Genomic DNA, 22632 nt, shown 5'->3' on the forward strand with positions numbered 1-22632 from the left:
ATCATAGAAAAAGAGATCAGACCTGTGGTTACAGGAGACAGAGGGTCAGGGGAGGGGAAATTGGAGGAAGACGGTCAAAGGTACAAGCTTCCAATTGTAAGATAAATACATACTATGGACATAATGTACAACATGATGACTATAGCTAACACTGACGTGTGATATATAGAAAAATTGTTAAGAATAAATTCTAAGCATTCTCTTCACAGAAAAGTATTATTTGATCTCATTTATATAAATGTGTGTGTTCGTGTGAGAGAGAAGGACAGAATACAAAAATGCAAAAAGAAAAGTTGTAAAGTACGAAGCTGCTTAGGTTTATACCTCAACTATAACAGATAACAATTTGTTTAACTTTAATAGGTGCAAAAATAAATATTAAGCATAGAACAAGCAAAAAGAAAAACTGAGCCCAGCGTAGATGTCCTTAAAGCATTTGCAAAGGAGGGCTGTATTAGGTCCGCAAACACCTGCAATTACAGGCAAAATTCTGTGTGTGTGTGTTGTGTATGTACTTGGGGAGTGGATGCATAGCCTTTATTGAATTATTAAAGGGGATGTTAAGACCCAAAAGTTTAAAAAGCACTGGAAAGCCTGATCACAAAACCATTTTAAACTACTCTGATTATGTTTTATAGTTTTCCTTCACTCGTTAACACTTCAAAGAACAGCATGTGAATGTGGAAAGAATCTCTGCCATTTAGGTAAGATCTCTGAGTCTCAGCGTAAAATTAGCATATAGTAGAAGGATGAAATTATACACCATAGATGAAAGTACCTAGCAGAGCGCTTTAAGACTAGTACTTACTTATGCAAGACATCTTCCCCTGCTTACTTGTTTTCAGTAGAATGAAAGCATACTGAAAGCTGGTACAATGTCTTCTTTGAAGTTTTCTTTTGTAATGCTTACTATGCTTTTTGATACGGATGAGCCAATATCCACTTAAGGGCATGTAAGCTCACAATAACTTTTGTTGAATATAACTGTTTGAATGTACTTTCACTATATTATTATATAGGGATTTTAAACTAAAACGTACTTGCACACATTATTTAGAGCCTAACTTGGATATCAGAGTAGGTGGATATACACCCCTGGAAAATAATAGCTAATTTCTTCACTAACATCAAACTGCTGAACATCTACTTTGCATATACATAGCTAGGCACTGTATTATGAGTTGCAGGTAATACAAAGTTGTTAGTCAAAGACTCTGCTCTCTAGGGTTATTTTACAACAGCAAATCATGTTCAAACTAAAGGATAGACCAAAATAGAAAGTGCCATAGGAATTTAGACAAGGGAGAAACACATCTGAAATGAGAAGGAAGGTGGGTATGGGGAAGGGTTCATGGAAGAGGCAGTGTATGCTGTGAGCAAGGTTTCAACGTGTAGCAGGGTGAGTGAAAGGAACAAATGAAGACATATAGTCGTGATATCATGAGGCACAAACTAGAAATAAACAGCACTTGTTCTAGGCTGGTCATGAGGTAATTTAAGGGGATTACTGAGAAACTAGATAAAGAGATATCTCTTTATATATTACTTATTAATAATACTTTTGAACACAAGTATTTAATTTAAAAAAAAGAACAATATAGGGATAGGAGATTAGGAGGTACAAACTATTATTATAAAATGAGCTATAAGGATATATTGCATAGCACAGAAAATATAGCCAATATTTTATAATAACTATAAATGGAGTATAACCTTTAAACATTGTGAGTCACTATATTTTACACCTGTAACTTATATAATATTACACATCAACTCTACTTCAATTAAAAATGCTATTTTAGTGAATAAAACACTAAGCAGTAAAAATTTTAAAAAAGAACTTAGAAGAGAACTTAAAAATAAAGACATAAAGAGCAGGTTGAAACAGCGCAGAAATCTGGCAATTAAGAGGCCATTGATAACTTTCAAAATAGCACTTTTTCTACCCATTCTCAGTGGAGGCAAAGCCTTATTAATTCTACTATTTCTTTTTCTGTTTTTCAAAATCTCAGGATAAGTCTCTTTCAATTGTAGCTAATGGCAGTAATGCAGCACCAGAAAATGCCTTTTGTAAGGAGAGGCAACTTTGAATCCTAAATCGGTACTCAAGTCTTAAATTACTGATAACACCGACCACCCACCAGACTAAATTTTTTTTTTTTACGTGATTGGAAAGCAACAGATTTATTTCAATTCTATCTTGTCAAATCTACAAAAAAGTTCCCACAGTTCATTTAGCAACTAATAGCGTACATCCTTCTATTTGGTATTACTCCTCCTCCTTAACACCGGGCAATTAATTTTGCCTTTCTCTGGGAAACGTTTTTAACAAAGGAAATAGAGTCATAAATCAGTTTCGGATAGGAAATCATACAACTATTTCTACCTAGGGCTTTGAATTTAGAAACTTTCCTCAGAAATTGTTGAAATATAACAAAGTCCAAACTCAGAAATAACTTAAATTTAATTATCTTAGTTGCACTAAAATAACAAATTCTATTTTCTATCTTGTTTTCTTTCTTCCCCAGAAGGCTTCTCCAACCCTAATCCATAACTTAATGCATTCATCTCACCTATAAAATCACTGGCAGGTATGATGCCGGCTTTGGCGGCTCCAGTCCCCTAATCCTGACCCATTTCTTGCCAAAGAATTCAGTTTCTTCAGAAACCAAGTAACAGACATTTCAATTTCTAACCATCATTAGCATATTTTCATGTACTAATACTCAACATAAAAACACCTTTTAAAATTACAGAAATTTTTACTGTACTTAAGATCAATTGCACTAACCTGTATTTCATAAACCTTGGGCTACTTTCTTAAAAATGAATTATTATTTTAATGTTTTTCACTTATTATTCAGAATAATTATTCATATAATTAAATATTTTACAATTAGGTAAGAAAGGTGGAAAATAGTTTTGCTATTCTTGTTCTTTGTTCTCTCTTTTACTTGGTGTGCCTGAGTCAAAATTTTAGAATATTGAAAATTTAATATTTCAAACCCAAACCACATTTAAAGATAATAATAACAACCAGCCAAAACAATTTCGGTCCAGAGCTTTGCATGGTCTGGGGAACAGTTCTCTGAGTGGGCCATTTGGAGTGGGATTTGCCCACCTGCCTCCACTCCTTCTGCCTCATATACTGAAGATAGAGACAAAGAAACCAACTCAAGTCTTTCCAAAGTGTATTTATAAATAGAGAATTTGTAATCAGAAAAACAATAACGATATATAATAGAAGTAACATGATTTTTCAGAACCAGTATCTTGTTCTAAAGCAATATTTAAAAAAGAAGGTAAGGGGCTTCCCTGGAGGCGCAGTGGTTGAGAGTCCGTCTGCCGATGCAGGGGACACGGGTTCGTGCCCCAGTCCGGGGAAATCCCACATGCCGCGGAGCGACTGGGCCCGTGAGCCATGGCCGCTGAACCTGCGCGTCCGGAGCCTGTGCTCCGCAACGGGAGAGGCCACAACAGTGAGAGGCCCGTGTACCAAAAAAAAAAAAAAAAAAAGTAAGAAGTTTAGCTATAAACCCTGGCCCTCTTTTTTATTGATCTCCTATTTTAATTTCTTAAAATAAAATCCATGGCCTTTTGAGTCAAACTGTCTCTTTAATTTCAGATTTAAAGATAACAAATCTCTTTTTAAATGGAATATTGGCACACAGACACCACACAGTCTGGCTTATTACAACTGTTCTCTGTTGGTGAAGTGGCACATTTGCAATCCCCACCATAGCAATCTTCACCATTTCACAGAATATCATTCAATTGTACATCCCTAGGTGAGCAACAAGAATGGGTACTTGAGCTCAGGAGCAAAGCGTTTGTGGGGAAATCCTAGGTCAGAACCCCTAAAAGGGGAGACTAACTTGAGGATGCCCAAATAACCTGAGGTTTACCTTGGCCACCTCCCCTGGCTTTCTGACTGCCTGTGGGAAAAGTCTCTCTGGAAACTCTTTTGAGGTTATTGGGGGAATCCTAGGACAAACACACTGCTTGCTTTTGCAGGAGGACTTGCCCCATACCCTACCCAGCTAGGTGTCTCACAACCTAGCTGGACTAAAAAACCTTCAAGAAAAACGGGATAGACTGACATTTGCATTTCTACTTCCACCTATTCTTATGCACAAAATATGTAGGTAGAGCCCTCTTTCTCACACCCCAATAGATTCTGCTGTCCTTGAAACCCATCTGGTAGCTGCAGTGACTACAATGAAGGGAGTTATCGGAAACCATATTGGTACTGGGCTTAAAGGATTTTTCATGCCATGCATTTTGGGGAAGGACACAGATAACAGTCCAAACGTGGTATAAGGCAATGCCCTTTCTGGGTCCTTGAAAAATCAGTCACGGAACACAGGTGGTGGACAGGAGCTGACAAGAGCTGGTTTGTTAATGAGCACAGCATCCCCGGGGCGGGGGGGGATCAGTGAGATGATTGACAAGAGAAGATGGTAAATGAAGGGAGAAGTGGGGACAAGTGCTGCTCAACCCAAGCTGAACTCCAGGAGGTAAATTTCTCCTCTAATTTGAGATTCTTTCTAAAGGTTCAGTATTGAAGTGGATGTTTGACGTTGAAATGTGCAGACCCATTCTGATAACTGGAAAGGGAGGAGGCTGAGGAACGCAAAAGGAGAAGGAAGATTTCCGATTACTTCTCCAGGCTGCTGACAAGAACCTGCTGCTCGTAAACCACAAATTAACCAAGCGAAGGTTGAAGGTAGCAACGTAAAAGTGCAACTCAAATTATTTTACATTCGGAATCCTCTTCAATATCTAAGCGAGTGTAGCACAGCAATGGTTGATTATCTTAAGATTACAGAGGCTGACCGCCTTCTTTGTTTGCCCAGTAACACCGCTCCTCCAATAATCTCAAGCACTTGGCTGATTAACATTTCAATTTCAGTTGTTGCTCCTTTTCCCATTGCAGAAGGCGGCAGGGATATTCCCCTTCTTCCCTCTGTATTACAAACCCCATTACTAACCAAGCAGAAAGCACCGCGCAGTGTGGCCGAGGCTAGTAATAGCCGGGCTGCTTACCTTCTGCGGAGGGATCGAATCAGCGCATGTCCCCGGCGCCGGCTGCCCCGGGGCCGCAGTGCCGCCGCGCCGGGTCTGTGTGTGGTCAGCTCGGCCGGCCCCCACCCCACCTGCCAGCTGCAGCAGCTGCTCCCGGCGCTGAGCTCCGGCCGCCGGAAGTCATCCCCCGCCCCTGGCCGGATCGCCACATTCCGCGCCAGCCGCGGGGGGAGAGGGGCCTCTCCCGGCTGCGGGCACCGGCTCCTGGGAACTGCGCTCAACGATCGCTACCCTTCCCGGTTGTAGGGTTATTTTCTAGGAATGCTTTTACAGAAGAAGCGTCGCCGGCTGGTGGACCGAGAGAGAAGAGCCAGAGTGACTTTCCCTGCAGAGCGCCTTTCCTCTGAGCGCTCCCCTGTCACTCCCGCGGCATGGACGGCTCCATTCCGCTGTGTGGGTTTTCCACCCTCTTCATCTTCCTTATCTGTATTGTTCATTTCGCTGAATTTGAGAGTGGGATTAGCTCTTAAGATATCATTCAAACACTCCGAAAATATTTTAAATTGGCGACTAGTTTTTCTAAGCCCCTTGTAGCGAGCTCCACTTCCCCCCCCACACACACACAGTTACTCGCACGTACACACCCAGCCAAACCACTCACAATTAGGAAAGCTGGGACCTCTCGCCCTCTTGCCTACGTAATGAAACAGGAAACTCCCAAAGGAGTGGGGAAGTAGGACCGGCTAGCGAAAGCACTCGAGGAAAGAGAGAGGGGTCGCCCCAAGATTTGGTTGCTGTTTAGTGGTGTCCTTAGTGGACAGATGTTCCCCCTCTAACCCCCTGGCCTCGCCCCAAGTGGAATGGCTGGTCTGGTGACAGCTGTAACATTTGAAAACGAAGAAGCTGAAGCCACATTAACAGATGGCTGCATCTCTTTCTTTCCCGAAGGATTGATCAGAATTGGCTTTAAGAATCATATTAGCATATACGTATATAATAAGCCCTTTCCTTCTCTCTTTAAATTGGCACCAGCTCTTAACAGGTTTCTCTCTCTCTCTCATCTTCCTCCCTCCCTCCTTCCCTCCGTCCCTCTCCTAAGCTGACCAGATCATCAGTTTCCGGATTTAAGGGGGAAAAAAGGCCAAGGATGTGCTCTCTTTACAGCTGAACCAGGGTTTATTTTCCCAGTGTTGAGCCATTCCCAAGTAGAGAGGCTCTTTGACACTAGGGTTCTCTGTGAGTGAACTTCTCACATTCAGCTTGCTTTTGGAATTGCCCATCACTAGGTCCAGGCCAGTTTTATCCTTGGATTTGTCCAGCAACCTAAACAGTATAATTGCACAAGGCCAAGGCAGTACTTTTACTCTAGGAAGCCTTCCCAACTCTCTGTTTAGCAGTTCCAAAATTAGGAGGTAGTGTAGCAAACAGTTTCAACAAGGCTCAGTAAGAATTCTTGACCCTAGAATGCGGGCTTTTTAAAAGCTGGAACAACCTAATTCATCTCTCTGTGTTTCACTTTCATAAAATTAGACCTCACCAAAGAGCAGGGGATTCTTAATATGTATCAAAGTGTATGTGGAATCTGGATGGGAATATTACATCTTTAATTTCACTAACCTCTAACTGCAATTTAGTATTTAGCATGTCCTTTAAATCTAAATGCAGACAACAAACCACAATAATATTAGGAGTACCTGTGACTATATCCCCAGCAGATATCACAGACAGTTTCCTAAGGCAGTTTTATAGATATCTCAAAGTATCACTACTCTGATGTCACAATCAAATCATCATTACCTTTTTTGTTTTATCTAATAGACTATATCTATTTTAGAATGGTTATAGATATACAGAAAAATTAAGGGGATAATACAGAGTTCTTATATATCTCATTCCCAATTTCCTCTATTATTGACACCGTACACTAGTGTGGTACCTTTTTTACAATTAATGAGCCAATATTAATACAATAATATTAACCAGAGTCTGTACTTTATTCAGATTCCCTTGGCTTTTGCCTAGTGTCCTTAATTCCATTTCAGGCTTCCATCCAGGACACCACATTACATTTAGTTATCAAGCCCCCTTAGGCTCCTCTGGGCTGTGGTAGTTTCTCAGGCTTTTCTTGTTTTTGATAACCTTGACAGTTTTTTATTTATTTATTTATTTATTTATTTATTTATTTATTTTTGGCTGTGTTGGGTGTTCGTTGCTGTGCGCGGGCTTTCTCTAGTTGCGGAGAGTGGGGGTTACTCTTCGTTGCAGTGCACCGGCCTCTGATTGAAGTGGCCTCTCTCGTTGTGGAGCACGGGCTGTAGGCGCCTGGGCCTCCGTAGTTGCAGCACATGGGCTCAGTAGTTGTGGTTCACGGGCTTAGTTGCTCCCTGGCATGTGGGATCTTCCCAGGCCAGTGCTCGAACCCGTGTCCCCTGCATTGGCAGGTGGGCTCTCAACCACTGCGCCACCAGGGAAGCCCCAACCTTGACGGTTTTGAGGAGCAGTGATCAAGTGTTTTGTAGCATACCTCACTAATGTAAACTGTCCAATGCTTTTCTCATGGTAAGACTGGGATTATGGTTTATTGGGAGGACAACCAGATAAAGTGCCTTTTTTATAACATCTTGTCAAGGGTACATGCTATCAACGTGATTTGACTGTTGATGTTGACCTTTATAACCTGGCTGAGGTCGTGTCTCAGATTTCTCCACTGAAAAGTCACTCCTCCACCCCTTCCACACTACACTTGTTGGAAGGAAGTCACTATGTGAAGCACAAACCCAAAGAGTGGAGAGTTATGATCCACCTCCTTGAGGACAGAGTATGTACATAAAGTATTTAGAATTCTTCCATGCAGCGTTGTCTATTTCCCCCCAAATATTAATTTATTCAATTATTGATATTTATTTATATCAGTATAGACTCGTGGATATCTATTTTATTCTTTGGGTTATAATCCAATACTACTTTATTTTGTTGTTTGAATTGTTCCAGCTTTGGCCATTGGGAGCTTTTGCTTTTGGCGCCTGTGCTCCTTTGACATACTCCCTTTGGGGTGTGTGAGTTTGTGTGTGTCTGTGTATCTGTGTGTATATGTGTTTAGCATGCATGTTTGTGTGTGTGTTTAACACTTCCTGACTTTCTGGTACCACAAGGTGCTCCAGGCTCATTTTGTGTATTTCCTGCCCCAGTCCTAGAATCAGTCATTTCTCTGAGGAGCCCTGATTCCTTTTATTGGAGAGTCACCTGAAGGGGCCACTGTTCTTACTGCGGCCTCCACGTCCAAGGCCCAGCAGGTGTTCATTCCATTCAGTTGGATATGAATGGGCCTTCTTGTTCTTGGGCCATCATGTCTTGAGCTGATATGGGCTCAGGTCCTTCTCATGGGTGTCGGTGTGGCCGAGAGCCGAGCTGTGAGCACATGGGAGCTGGGGCGGGGATTTGGGGCGGGCAGGGGTCCCAGAGAGGGTCCAGGATGCCTTCAAGATGCCTTCCCCCTTCTGAGGCAGCCCCTACCCATGGAGGGCCCAGGAGCTTCCAAGGTGGTGGGTGCTGTTTGCGCGGCCCTGGTTGTCCTGGTGCGGGTGCATCTTGTTGCTAGGGGCTTGTTTAAAAAAGAAATTAACTTGAAAACACAGTGGCTGAGATACTCATTTATTCTTTATGATCACATGGGTGGCTGAGTGAAATTTTTATTTTGGAAGTTCACCAAATGAGTTTGGAGGTTCCTCAGACTTGGAAGTTCATCACTAGGAACCCTCAGTGGCATTTGAAGATGGGGCGGGGCAAGGAGGCATTGGTCCCTTCCTTCTCAAACTTGGAGTAACCATCTCCCTTGCCAACAACTTGGCTGGGACAGGCCTAGGACCTGCTCAGTGGCAGTGCCTGGCCAGGAGCTGGAGGAAGCCTCAGTCAAGGGGCTTCATGAAACTTCTTTGCTCAGGGAACTCTTCCAGCTGAGCACCTGCATGTTTGCAAACTACTTTGGAACAGAGATCCCCTGCACTACTTCTGTAGCGGGTGTAACTTTGAACAAGGTTAGCCCTGACTGGAGGTGCTATTATACTTAAGCTACAGAGAAGGGGATTTTAATCCTGGGGAGCCTTCCAGCGACTCAGAACCCTCACCTTGTTTAGGCCTCACTGGGCATGGCTCAACAGTGGTGAGGGTGCTTTGTTGCCACAGTGACTTGTAAATGTTGCTGTGGTGATGCTTCTGTGAGGTGATGCTATGGTACAACCATAATGAATTTGGGATATATGTGCTGTGAGTCATAGGACCATGCTGCAGGGACCACGTTCACATCTTGCTTAGACTGGGTGACCAAGGGCACATGGCTTCCCACTTTTAGAAGGGCCAAAAGTAGCAATGATGGCAAAGCCTGATGGTTAGGATCCCCGTGTATCTATTTATCTCCCCATCTCCTTTGCCCTCAAGGGTCATCCTCCTGTGGGTCGTGGTTAGAACAGTCTTTGAGAAGCTCCAAGTGACACGGAGCCTCTACCCCATAGCTGGTGGCCATGGGTATCTTGGGCAGTCGGGGTGGGCGTCCTTCAGGGTTATTACTGGCCTGGGTAAGGTCACACTAGCGTAAGGTCTTGGGGGGCCTTAGCTGAGGGGAATTGAGATCTTTGCCCTAAAAGGCTCCGGGGTTGGGGGAAGGGTGGATGGACCTAGTTTGGAAAAAGAAACTTTCAAATTGGACATGGGGGTTCTTAAGGTAGCCCTTCCATTCCTCCATGGATCCCCTCCCACGGAGCTTTTAGGGAAGGCTGATTGGACCAGAGAAGTCCAATGGTGTAACCAGCAGGGCTCACCTCTTAAAATTTCCTACATTTCAGGCCTGAGATTCAGGCTGGTCTGAAAGTCTTGGCATCTTTTGGTTAAAGGGATTTTTCCAGCCTTTCTCTGTGCTGAGCCCGGCCTGTGATTATGAAGCCCACCCTGGAGGGAGGCTAGCAATAACATTCCCACTTTACAAGTGAAGGGGGCCGAGTTGTAAAGCGGCGCCATTCCTGCCCGAGTGTTTAAGAGGGTCACAGAGCAGCCGGAGTGAGAGCTGCAGCATGCCGTCTTCACCGGGCCTGCGGTAGCCTGGGCTGCATCACCTGTAAGCACAGGCCAGGAGTTTGGGGTTTCTCCTGCTGCCATGACAGGAGACCCTCGCGGTTGCGGTGATTCCACCATTCCGGCAAGAGTAGATGGGGATCTCTCCCACCTTGGGATACCCTTGGAGAAAAGCTAAGTGTGTTCCACCCTTGAGAACACAGGTCAGGCTAGCCCAGGCCAGGGTGAGGTTCATCCCCACAACTGGCTGCCATTAAATGCTGGGAATGCCCCCCAAGAGAGGCTGATCAGGGGACCAGCCGGCTGGGCAGAAGTGGGAGTGATACTTGAAGTGGTCTAGGGAGAGGAGGAGGAATGTGAGCAGCATGTGAGGGGTGTGTCCATGATTTCATCTAGAAAAACGGGCTGTGGGAGCTTAGCTCAGGTGTTAAGGAAATACCAAACTCATACACCCACCCCCACCCCCGGCCGGTGATGGACACGGGGTCATCTTCGGGGAACTCTTTAACAGCACAGTGATCATTATGGAATTATTTGTGTGTTAGAAACAATGTGACTAGCAAAGCAGTTGAACTGTTTCTTTGGCTAGAGCAAAAGTGAGGAGTGATGTTAGGCTGGGGTGATTGGAGGAAAAGCCCCAAGTGGATGCTAGATTGAGCAGAGGGGGCAGGAGCAACACAGGCGGAGCTGGGGTGTGAGCAGTTCAGCCCTGCCCGCCACCCCCCACCCCCCACCCCCCATGAAGGGGGTTGGAGCCTTGTCTTTGAAATGTCCTTAGATGCTTGTTGCCTGGGAAGAAAGGCGTGGAGACGTGCCAGGTGGGTGACTGGTGTCACTGTGGGCCTTCTTCCTAGACAGGAAATAGGAGCAGCCCCTCGATAGCAGTGAAATGCTTTTCCCCCCACGGGTGTGGAAAGAGGACAGACGGACTTGTAGCAATCTGGTTGAGTTCTTTGAAATTGCCCTTGACCCTTGTGTGTGCACCAGGAAGCCTTTCCTTTCCCTTTGCCAGGCTCCTCTTGCCTTGGTCTCCCCAGCTTCCCAGCCTCCCACCATTCTTTCCCTACCCTTTTTCTTCACCCTCGCCCCTGCTGACCCAAGTGAACATTGGTGCTATGTCTGTGTACATGGCAGTTGGGGGCTATTTGGTCTCTTGATGACATCAGCCTTTTTTGTTGACTAGCAGCTGTTTCCATAGTCATTTGTAGCTCTGCCCTGATTGGTTGGATCTTACTGTGAGGTCACTCACCCCCCCTTGTAGCTCTGCCCTGATTGGTTGGATCTTACTGTGAGGTCACTCACCCCCCCCTTTAAAAGTAAGCCACCTTGGAGAGTTAAGCAGTTAGGGAGTGATCTCACATGCCTATAGACGGATGGTGTAGATGCCTCACCTTGACCCTTGAAGGATGGACTGTGAGTGGGCTACGCGCCTCATTTTCTGCTTTCTTTGCTGGTTGTGTTCAGCTGTCCTTCCTTTGGGACGTCTTTCTGAGGGTTTTGTGCTTCCGGCGTGTGAGGCCCCTGGTCTCCAAAGGGGGGTGGTCTGTTGGTAGCAGATTGCCTTGGGCGTGGGGGTCCTGCCTGCTCCTGGTGACCTTTGTTCCCTCCTTTCCGGGTTGTCTCCCCTCCCCTAGGGGAGTGTTTTGATGGAAGCAAACCTGACCGCTTTGAAGCCCCAGAAGACAGTGATCTTCCTGAGGACATGGACACGGAGCCCCCCAGAGAGTCCCCCGCCGACCAGGCGGCCCCGGACGCGTCACGCAGCCCCACCCTCCGGCTGAACAGAAAGCGCAAGGTCTCTGGCGATAGGAACCACACTGAGACCACTGTGCTCCCGGAGGACTCTCTGCTGAAAGCCAAGCGGAGACGGGTCTCCAAAGGTGAGCTCGGTTTGGCTTCGGGCCCGCAGGGCACCCTACGGAAGTCCTGGAGCGGAGCAGTGGAAAGTTCCAGTCCCACCCTGGATCCCTGGGGGGAGCCACTCACACCTCCCCACCCCCCAACCCCATCCAACTCCCCACCCCCACAAAGCCAGGTGGCGGGGCTGGAGCCCAAAGGTGGCCAAAGGCAAATAGGCCCCCTCCCGAGACTTGGTGACAAGTTCCAGCCAACACAGTGACCACACCCCTCCCCTCCCCCACCCCTGTTAGTGATGTGTAAGACAGTTTGTTCCCCGCACCACCACCCCCGCCCCGGGGGGCTTCTTCATTAATTTGTAGTTATTTCTCCATTAGCTGACTAGCCTGAGAGGGAAATGACAAACAGTTCCTCTAACCACTTAGAAGAGCCACATTATAGTGAGCTGACCAACCTGAGGTGTGCATTGAATTAACAGGGCTCCATCCCAGAAAGCAGCGCCGCTTGCTGCACCTTAGAGAACGGCGGGAGCAGAGAGCAAACCTGGCCGGCAGGGCAGGAAGGAAGTGACCCAGGCGGTTCAGCCTGCGGTCACCCCCCAGGGCAATAGCATCTCCGAAGAGAAACCTGGCAGGAAAAGGGCAGAGGCCAAAAGCAACAGCAGCTGGTTGGAGGAGTCCCTTAAATGCAGTGACAATGAACAAGGATACGCACGGGGCGGGGGGCGCTCCTGGAGGGTGGATCACCCGCCCTCTGTGGGAAACGGCCCTGGAGGGGACCTGAGCGCCATCCAAGTTGACAAGAGTAGCGTGTGGCGAGCGGGGAGTTTTCTTCCTGAGGTCCTTTCAGCCTGCACACTTCCTTATGGAATGGACAGTGAGGCGGGAGCTCGACTTCCTGGGCTGCTCCTCATCACCCAGCCCGCGGCTGGGCAGGAAGGGAAGTCTTGGGTGACCCCGGGCGCTTGTCAGTGCCCTCATTCCAGCCTCAGGCTGTCCCCAGTCGCCCTGTCCCGAGCACCCAGGCCCCCCACGGGTGGGGACGGGAGCGCACGAAGGGCTGGCTTCTGCCCTCTCTTGCGGCCCTTTGAAGCGACTTGACATTTGGCGTTTCGTGGGTTAGCCTATTTGCCGGTTGAATGTGGGATAATTAAAATATTAGTGCTTTGAAAACATAATTGGTATATCTTTAAAAACTGAAGCTGCTCCAACGATCAGTGCTAACAATGGGCTTTTCTTTCCTCACCGGCTACAACTGTGTAACGCCCGCTGCTTCTCCCCCTGACAGATGTGCTGTGCATGGACGAAGAAATGGATTGGCAGCCTTCGCCCCTGCCGCAGCAATACACCGACAACAGCGAGAAACCATCCGGGAAGCGACCGTGCAAAACCAAGCATTTGATCCCTCAGGAGCCCAGGCGGGGCTTGCCGCTGCCAGGGGACTCCTACGTGGACAATGCGGATGGCAAGGTACCTCTTGCCCCTGGCTCTCCCCCGCCCCCCAGGCCCGTGCAGGCACATCCCGCCTGCCTGCTTCTCTGCTTCTGGGGACAAAGCTTTCCTTTTCCTGAACCCCTCCCCCCAAAACGTCCCTGCCCCTTCCTAGGGGACGTGTCTCCTGGGTGGCGGTGAAGTTTCCAGCGAGTAAAAATGCAACCCCTTCCTCGCGCCCCGCCTCCCCCAGACTGAGAGGAGGAAAAGTGCTTTCCTCCACTCAGGTTTGTAACTCAGGGAGGAGGCGAACCAGGCGGGTGGAGGAAGGACAGCCTGAAATGTGTGCGCTGCCTGGTTTCGTGATAGGTGACCGTCCGGAGATTTTGAAAGCGGCCTGAGCCCAGTTCCAGCTATGATCTTTCGCCGGCCAAGCAGGACCAGAGGCCCTTGGACTGTTTGCAGCAATTGTTACCAGCTTCCCAGGCCTCGCAGCTGACATGGTCAAGCTCCCCTCCAGAGACCACCCAGTCCCGCCCGATGCCACCGGAAGCGCGGAGACTTATTGTCAATAAGAACGCGGGTGAGACCCTCCTACAGCAGGCCTCCCGGCTTGGCTACGAGGTGAGCATCCTTGTGGGTGCCCCGGATCAGGATCCACCGGCTGCTGCTCCTTGGGTGGGGGACACACTGGCTGGGGATGGGGTGCGGGTCTCAGAGCCCAGCCCCCTCCACGTGGCGGGCTGGGCTGGGTGTTCCAGCAGGGTGTTTGCGTTGGCTCCCGCTCACACTGCGGGCTCTTTGGTGGCTTGTTCAGTCGTGGTGTGAAAAGAAAGGCAGGCCTCTCTGATGTTCCGTTCCCGTTCAGGCAGGCAGGCTGCTTCGGCCAGTCTGGCTCACTTATCTCTGATATAAAATCTGACCTAACCCAGGGCTTGGCGACCAGGGGAATTTTAATAAGCCCTTTTGGATTCTGAATAGCAAGAAGGAGAGTAGGAGAGTAGTTATTAGCTCTACTAACTTGTGCTGTTTGGAGCAGAGTGATGCCCCTGTGGGGTAGCGGGTGGGAAGTGTCTGTGCAGAGTAGGGGTGGGAGTGGGGCAGACCTGAGCAGTCTCTTTCTGAGAGGGCACGGGAGCCGAGGGCTGATGGGCGGGGAGCAGGGCTTGAGCCTTGCACAAAACTCCCTGTCCACACTGCTGTATCCCAACCCAGCACGGCTGATGACAGTGATGGCCTCTATTGCTAGAGCAACATAGAAAGATAGCTGATATCTGCCTAAGCCCGTGTGATCTGTAGTAACTCCTTTCACCCTTTTAACATGTTCACTTGGGAGTAACGCGTACTAGCCCACTCTCGGATGAGGAAACTGAGCCTCAGAGGGGTTAGCTGATACCCGTACAGGTAGCAATCCAGCAGTGCTCCACAGCCCACCACGCTCCTCAGCAAGACTGGCTCACACTGGAATTGCCCTTTTTACAGTTCAAAACCTCTGTGAGACAGATGACTCTCCATGCCCTGTGCAGTTCCCCCACCATACTTGTCAGTAGCAATTGTGATGTAATAGCCCACAGGGCAAAGGCATTTTTCTGTGCTGGCATCAGCCCTCTGGGAGTTGAATGGTGACAGTAAAACGCGGTTCAGCAGGCTGAGCGTGGAGGTGTGGCTGAGCACTGGGGTGGCAGGACCCAGGCTGGCCCGGAGCCCTGGCGCCCACACCCTCAGCCAGCTCTGTGCCCCTGTCCCCCGTCTCCCGTCGTGTCCCCCCACCCCGGTCCATAGTGCCGTGAGCCCTTGGAAGTGTGCCTGCCTTGGCCTTAAGGCATGACTGTGGGTGGGAAGTTGGAAGCACTAGGGCTATGCTTAGTTTGGGGTGTTTTGTTGTTGTTGTTGTGGGTTGAATGTGCTGTTGTTTATATCTACACGTCTCTTGGAGACCTCTCCATTAGCTAGAGAGCACTTTCTGGTAGTTAGCGCAGTTACTTGCAGGTGAAGTCCAAGGAGCACCCAGTTGGTTTCCCAAGAGCTGAGAGCGGGCGCCTAGGAGGACAGAGCAGATGTTGCACATAGTGTTGAGCTAGACGCCCCCGTGGTTGAGAAGATAGTCTCCTTGCTTCCAGCAAACGCTGGAGGTGGGGGGGAGACCCCTAACCCCAACTTTTGGGTTAGGGTTGAGAAAGTAGACTCCCGCTTCCAGCAAATGCTGGAGATGGGGGGGCGGGGTGCTGCTGCACCCGCCGTGGAGGGCGGGGCTCCGAGCCTCACCTGTGAACTTGGCATCATTTCCAGCAGCCTCCCTTTGGGACCAGAGAGGTCAAAAGACCCTCGTTGGTCCTCTAAGACAGTTTCCATTTTGGTTTGGTGGCTCTGAGGCCTGGACCAAGGGGCACTTGATCCATCCTTTTTTAGGCTACCTGGCCTTTGATTGCACAGGAAGCCTTGGGAATGTTTACGGTCGGATTTGTTTTTTTCTTCAAATGTAAATTTCAATATGTAGATTCCACACATCACCAGTGTTGATGCTGAACATTGTGACAAGTAGATGAACGCTTTCAACTTTGAATCCAACTTTCTGGGATTTCTCTGGGCAGAATTTTAAATGTTGGGATGATGGCCCAGTTGGGAGATGTGGCAGCTTCAACCTTTTCAAATTGAAGGACAGTTTGCTTAAGCAGATAAGGGTGTGGTTTGGGAGGGTTTTCCTGAAGTTTTGTCTTCAGCATTCTTGGTTATTTTCTTCTGCTTAGCCAAAGATACCATGTGCAGTATAAAGGCTGTCTGAGCTTTATGTCATGATAATGTGGTTCTGGAAGTTTAGAAACACACTCTGGCTTCAGATCCGCGTTAAATAGATCACTTGCGTGGCCAAAGACCTCAAACCTTTCCCTCCTGGGAAAAAGGCTTCTATTTCTTAGGCTAAAACGCTAGTGTGCAACCACATGCTTGTGCCTTTAGCGGTGATGGTTAAATTTTCTATGAATTGAATAAGTCATGTTTTTTAAAAAGTTAATGAGGCATTTAATTAACTCACAACGTCGGGCTTATGGCCTTTATGGTTACATTTTGCGGGTAGTGGCATTCGGCTTATAGCCGCTGAACAGAGAGCTGTCCGACAAAAGCAGTTTGACTTTGCTCTGGAATGGCTGGGCTGCCCTTCAGACACTCCCGTTTATTTCTAGCGGAGAAAATAAACCAAGGAATGTGTTGCGTCGACAGACTCGCCCCGCCTCTTCACCTTTCAGTTAGAGAAAGTGCTGGTGGCGACGGTTGCCATCCATTTAGAGGCCATCACCCTCTTAGCTAGGAGAGTGTAGTTAGCCCACTTGACCCCCAACAGAGAAGGCCTGTGGGGTGCTCGTCACAGCTGGATTGCATCCCTCTAACTGGGGCCCTCTTGGGCCTTTTGAATCTTCCCAGCTGACCAGGTACCAAAGACCTGAGTTTTAGGTCTAGTACTTCATGTTAATTGAACTTGGGGTTTAATATCTCTGGGCCTCAGTTTCCAAGTGTTGAATGAGGATAGTACTACCTTCCTTTCCTGGTAGCTCCTGGGTTCCTGTGGGTGACAGAAGACGTCCTCATCTGGGGAATGAGAAGCACTGTGTAAACAGTGGGATCAACGTGGTTGAGTTAGGACAGCACGTGGCAAAAAGTCTGACCTGGCCGTGGGGCTACTGCTGCCTTTGCTGCCATCTTCCAGGAGAAGAGAGTTGACTTACCCACCAGCTTGGACGGCCTTTCATTTCTAGGTACCCTTGAATCTGCCCTAGTAGTGATGAAGGTTTCCAGGTGAAGGCCATGATTGTCACAGCAAATAAACCCTGGGTTGAGTAAATTGATGTGTGCACAGCAGTTGGTGGCGTTCAGACCTGATCCCAGAGCCACGTGACAGGGCCTCTCCCTGGCTGGGGCACACAACTCATTAGCTTGCAGCCGTCCACTCAAGTCTGGCTAGTGAGGGCCTGCTAAAAGAGCAGCAGCTTCATGCGGTATCCTGGATACCAGGGCTCGGGGCAGGTGGCCTGGGAGCCCAGAGGATTGTGGGCTTTCTGGCAGGTTGGGATGTAAACGGAGAAACGCATTCGTGGGCGTGCCTTTTCTCTTCCTCCTCTTGTTTTGGAAGGGAGCTGCTGCAGTGACCTGAAGTAACAGGGCACCAATGGCCAGGTTTACCAGCATGCCCCATTAGGTTCACGTGGTAAGCAAATGGAACATTCTAGTTCGCTCCCAAGTGAGTGGTCACCTTTGATTGGCGTGTCCTCCAAAGGGCATAAAAGGTTTTACAGAACCCATCTCGCACTTATGGGCGGCTAGAATGACCCCCGTTTTAGGTTTAACAGATGAGTTACCTGAGAGATGTCACAAGGAGGCCTGTTCTGACCCCATCCCATCCCCCCTTACCCAGCAGACCATGTGTTGGGCCACATGCACGTTCTGCCTACTCCCAGCTCTCAGAACCTGACGGCTCTCTGCTGGGCACGACTTACCCAGTATAAACAGTATAATGTGTTTTCTGGTGGCAAATGCTTTCGATGTGTCTGAAAACTTTCTTAAGGTAATAAAACATTGAATAAGTTCCTGCTCTGCTTACTGGGAGTGGTTCATATTAATATTTTAACAAGCCAAAGAAATAAGGTTAATAACAGTGATTCTAATGCACAGTGTTGACACAGAACATCTCCGGGGGCGGGGGTGAATGTTTTATTTGATTCTTGAAATGTGGAGGTTGCAGCCTGTGGTGTATCAGGTTCCTGTCATTAACTTGAGTAAATATGAGAATATTAGACTGATTCTGCCCCGAGAGGGTGGAGTGAGGCAAAATAGAGGGTGGGGTTATTGGAGGCATTTTGTGTCATTCCTCGAGGATGGAGGGAGAGAGCTTCTCTTTAACTCCACTTAACATACAGACAAGAGCATCTGAGGCCCAGGTTCTTATTTGGGGTCTTAACAGGGGGCGCAAGGATGTAGCTGACCTGGGTGTCCCTGCTTCTCTAAGCTGGGGAATGTTCTCCGGCTGATTTAAGCTCTCTTTAAGTGTTGGTCATCCATACTTTTATCTAAACTTGTGTTATCGTCCACTGCCACTAACTGAACAGACCCATCAAGTGAGAATGGTCTGTGCTTGGCAATGTGTCATCTAAGATGTTAGCAGCCGTGACACCTCTGTACTGGTCACGTCGGCCCCTGGGCTGAGGGCTTTCATCGCTATCCGAATGCGTCCTCTCAGCAGCCCTGTGGAAGCTTGGAGAAGTTCAAGGGTAACTTGCCCATGGCCAGGCCACTGGTGCAGCAGAGCCTTAGACAACACTGTCTGCATCTCCAAGCCCTTCTCACACACTCTCACCCCCGACCAGGATGCCTGCCGCCTGCCCGCGCTATGGTGGGCTTTTGGCCCCAAGGATGTATGCCTTTGAAAGTGGGCACCGCCAAGCTATGGGGAGGTCACCCTTACAAGGTTCACTGTATGGTTGTCTGATGGTATCTCCTCTCCTCTCCTCTCCTCTCCTCTCCCCGTAGGAAGTGGTCTTGTACTGCCTGGAGAACAAGATTTGTGATGTGAACCACCGCGACAACGCGGGTTACTGTGCCCTGCACGAGGCTTGTGCAAGAGGTTGGCTCAACATCGTACGACACCTCCTTGAATATGGCGCCGATGTCAACTGCAGTGCCCAGGATGGAACCGGGTCAGTGGCGGTCTTGCTCTTGGCCTGGCCCTGCCGGGGCATAGGCAGTGGTTCTCAGGGTGTGCGGGGAACCCCAGTAGGAAAGATGGAGAGTGAGTGCCATGTAAGCACACTGGTGGTGGAGTCCTCTAGAATGGAATCGGACAGATCTTTCTGGCAAATTTACATAGAACTTTAAAACTCTGTGACACTCTTATGGACAGAGGTCCCTGAAAATGTTGAGCCTGCATGAATAATCAGGGGTGTTCTCTTTTAAGACCCTGGACTCTTCACCAGCGTCTGTTGAATCTCACTCTTGAACATATATGTGAGTTGAAAGTTGCAGGAGTACAGACAGGTCCAGTGGCAACTGGCTTGATAGGACCTGCCGTGTCCACCCACATCCCCGGGCCTGGCCCCCACTCTGTCCTTGACCTCGGTTTATTGGCCAGAGGCCCAGGTCTGAGTCAGCCCAAGCATCTTCCTGGTTGTACCTGGGATGCCACCACGAGGCAGGGCACTGGGGCTTTCCTGACGGTCATAACATTAGCAAAACTGTAAGGTATTTGGTGGTTCGTGGTTTCCAAATCGCATCCTTTCTGGATGGGACTGCGGACAGTGTTCCTGACCCCAGCGGACACGGGCAGGAGGACTCTGTATCCTCCTGAGAACTCGCCCTGCCTGTCGACTGCTTCTGGGCGAGAGGGTTGATCACTCATCTCCAAGTTGGTTTCAGGAGAGGTTCCACTTTGCCCCCAGTTTCTTTGACAAACTGCACTTTTTGGGTTTTGTTTGTAATGGTATAACAATGGCTTGTCGTATCTGCTTCCGTGATGCTGGGATTCTTCCCCCCACCCCTCCGTACGTTCCCTTCTTACAGTCTGTCACTATTTAAGTTCATTGGAAACGTTTTCATCTAGGCCTGAGTTCCTCCTTGGGCCATGCATTAAGAGAGATTTGCATTGAAGAATTAGGCCTGAGATGGTCCCTTCACCTGTCCCGTAAAGGGTTATGTGTGGAAATAACAGAGTAATTTGTCGCAGCGACCGTACACTCACCTCCTCGGTGAAATAGCGCGCCTACGAGGCTTGGCCGCACACGCTCGATTTTGCCCCGTGTCCTTAGAAGCAAGCGTCGCGTGCACGGGTGTAGTCCCCCGCACCTCTCCTAGGCCTCTCCACGATGCTGTCAAGAATGATCATCTCGAAATTGTCCGCTTGCTCCTCTCCTACGGTGCTGTTCCTACCCTGGCTACATACTCAGGTAGAACCATCAAGAAAGTGAACCACAGCGAACTTCTGGAGAAGTTCTTAACAGGTACGGCAGAGGTCAAGACACGGTCTTGTTCAAGCATCTAGACGGTGACTTCACAGCCTTTCACCTGGGTTCCCCCTACCCCCACCCCCCCGTTTACTCTAAGTGACCCTTTACTGGGAAAAGCGGCCCAACGTTAGTCTGTCAAAGAAGAGATACATACTTTGAGTTTTGCGAGGTGGGGGGCTGGAAAACTCTTAGCTAGCCAGGCTAGCTTTTGTTTGGCAGGCTGGGGCGGTGAGGCGGGCAGTCCCTCAGGAAGGCGGGTGGACGCGTGGGGAGGTTTCAGTCAGATACCTGGAGGCGTGTGCAGTGGGACTTGTCAGGAGGTGACACCAGCCCCAGCGTGAGATGTTCCCGAACTCCAGCAGCATTTGCCTCTTACCAGCAGGCGTTATCTTGTTTCTCTCTCTCTCTCTCTCTCTCCCCCTCTCTCTCCACACTGTTGAAATAACCTGCAGGCTCCTGACGACGGTAACCCCGGTTGCTCTTCGGAGTTCTCTGGCAGCTGTGTGTGTGGTGAGCAGCCTTGTTCGTTTCAGTTGGGCTTGTGGGGGTGGGGGTGGGGGTGGGGGTGGTGCTGTGAGCAGGGCTTGCTTGGGAAAGAATTTTTCCAGGGTCCTTTTTGGAGAACAGCTGGAATCTTGCTCCAGCTTACTGACCTCTCTCTTGTTTGCCCCCCCGGTTAGAACCAGATGATGAAAGTGGTTACGATGTTTTAGCAAATCCCCCAGGACCGGAGGACCAGGATGACAGCAACGAGGCCTATGGTGACCTATTCGAATCTGAATTTTCCGAAGACCCCGTTTTGCCGTGTTATAACGTCCAGGTGTCCGTCGCTCAGGGGTGAGCGTGGCCAGCGTGTGGTCGAGAGCCAGCCCAGCTGCTCTGTGGGGTGGCAGGAGTTAGAAATCCCCTTCAGCAGATGAGGGTGGATGGGTTGGGGGGTGAGTGAATTCCTCACCAAGTGTCCACCGACCTCACATAATGCAGTGGAACTTTTCCAGAAAAGTTTGGGGGATGGGAGGGCTCCCCAGCCAACTGCCCTCATTGGAACACACCCCTAGAGCCCAAAGGACACGGGAGTCAGCGACTGCAATTGCACAGTTTCAGTCACTAAACTCTTGGGGAAGGGATCCTCCCCAAATGGCTACCATAGGGGCCTTCCAAGGCGCGTGAGGTCCACGGGACAATACTGATGTGTACCCTCTTCTCGTATAAGATTAGAGAAAGCTGTATGTGGCACCTGGGATCTTATGTGTCTTCAGATTTGCTTAGATCGAGTCTTGTCCCCACAGTCGGGCCACTGTGCCCCATGACCAACCCTTCGGAGTGAACACATCAGGAAACCTTGCTCTGCTGTGTGTTGACCCCAGTGCTTAAGGAGTAGCATCCTCCTTGGACTCTGAGGCTGGGACCGTGTCTGCCTTTGTGGTGACATTGTATTCGGGATAGAGATGATAAAGCGTGGCAGGGTATCAGGAAGGATTGTACCACCTCCCTTCTCGAAAAAGCCTCACTCCTGGCAGCATTGAGGGGCGGGTTGGAGGTGTGGGAAAGGCAAGGAAAGCCAGGTGACCTCGAGTGTTTCTCATGCTCTCTCTGTGAGGGCCGGAGGAGAGGAGAGGTCAAAGAGGTGTTTGCCATCTCCCTTGGGTTGGCATACAGACTGGTTTTCCCCAGTGACTAGAACGGGGTGCATTTACTTGGAAAGGGGTGACCTGAGTTGTGGCCAGAGCCAAGGCAGCACTGGGGTGGCCTGCAACGAGGCTGGTTCAGGGGCGCTGCTCCTGCTTTTGTCTAAGTTGGCTGATCTGCCCTAGGTGGTCTCTTAACACATGCACATGAGTCCAGAGTTCCCCCGCTAGAAGTAGATCTTCCGGGCTTCCCTGGTGGCACAGTGGTTAAGAATCCGCCTGCCATTTCAGGGGACACAGGTTCGAGCCCTGGTCCGGGAAGATCCCACATGCCACGGAGCAACTAAGCCCGTGCGCCACAGCTAATGAGCCTGCACTCTAGAGCCCGCGAGCCACAACTAGAGAAAGCCCGTGCACAGCAACAGGCCCAATGCAGCCAAAAATAAATAAATAAATTAAATTAAAAAAAAAAAAGTAGTAGATCTTCTAAGGACAGTGAGAAGTGGGGTGGGGGTGGGGTAATCAAAGTGGAAGTAGCAGGCCCTTTCACCGCCAGGAGACGGGTAGTTTATAGTTGGGAGCGCCTCTCATTTTGCCGGAAACTCAAACCACTGTCCTTTCTGTGGTGTAGGCCTCGTAACT

At 49.1% G+C, this 22632-nt stretch overlaps 1 protein-coding gene and 1 long non-coding RNA gene across 3 annotated transcripts in view; one reads left to right on the forward strand and one right to left on the reverse strand.

Moving 5' to 3' along the window:
* Positions 1–5642, reverse strand: part of LOC308610676 — a 105527-nt gene extending 99885 nt beyond the window's left edge. The window contains exon 1 of the long non-coding RNA XR_014014607.1: positions 5047–5642. This is a non-coding gene — a long non-coding RNA (uncharacterized lncRNA). The remainder of the gene's footprint in view (positions 1–5046) is intronic.
* A 5756-nt stretch (positions 5643–11398) lies between these two features.
* LOC308610681 (BCL-6 corepressor-like) lies at positions 11399–21883 on the forward strand. 2 transcript variants are annotated; one of them, XR_014014610.1, is made up of 4 exons: positions 11399–11969; positions 13234–13415; positions 13746–14000; positions 18894–19051. XR_014014610.1 is itself a non-coding variant. In XM_081259730.1 (4 exons), exons 1-4 carry the CDS (start codon positions 11792–11794, stop codon positions 21687–21689), a joined length of 522 nt encoding a protein of 173 aa, XP_081115856.1. In that variant the 5' UTR covers positions 11399–11791; the 3' UTR covers positions 21690–21883. The 2 variants fall into 2 exon arrangements, 1 of the variants encoding a protein (XP_081115856.1); XM_081259730.1 differs by lacking the exons at positions 13746–14000; positions 18894–19051 and adding exons at positions 21076–21199; positions 21652–21883.
* The last annotated feature ends 749 nt before the right edge of the window (positions 21884–22632 follow it).

Source organism: Mesoplodon bidens (genome assembly GCF_964165515.1).
Source record: "Mesoplodon bidens genome assembly, contig: HAP1_SCAFFOLD_627, whole genome shotgun sequence".
NCBI lineage: Eukaryota > Metazoa > Chordata > Mammalia > Artiodactyla > Ziphiidae > Mesoplodon > Mesoplodon bidens.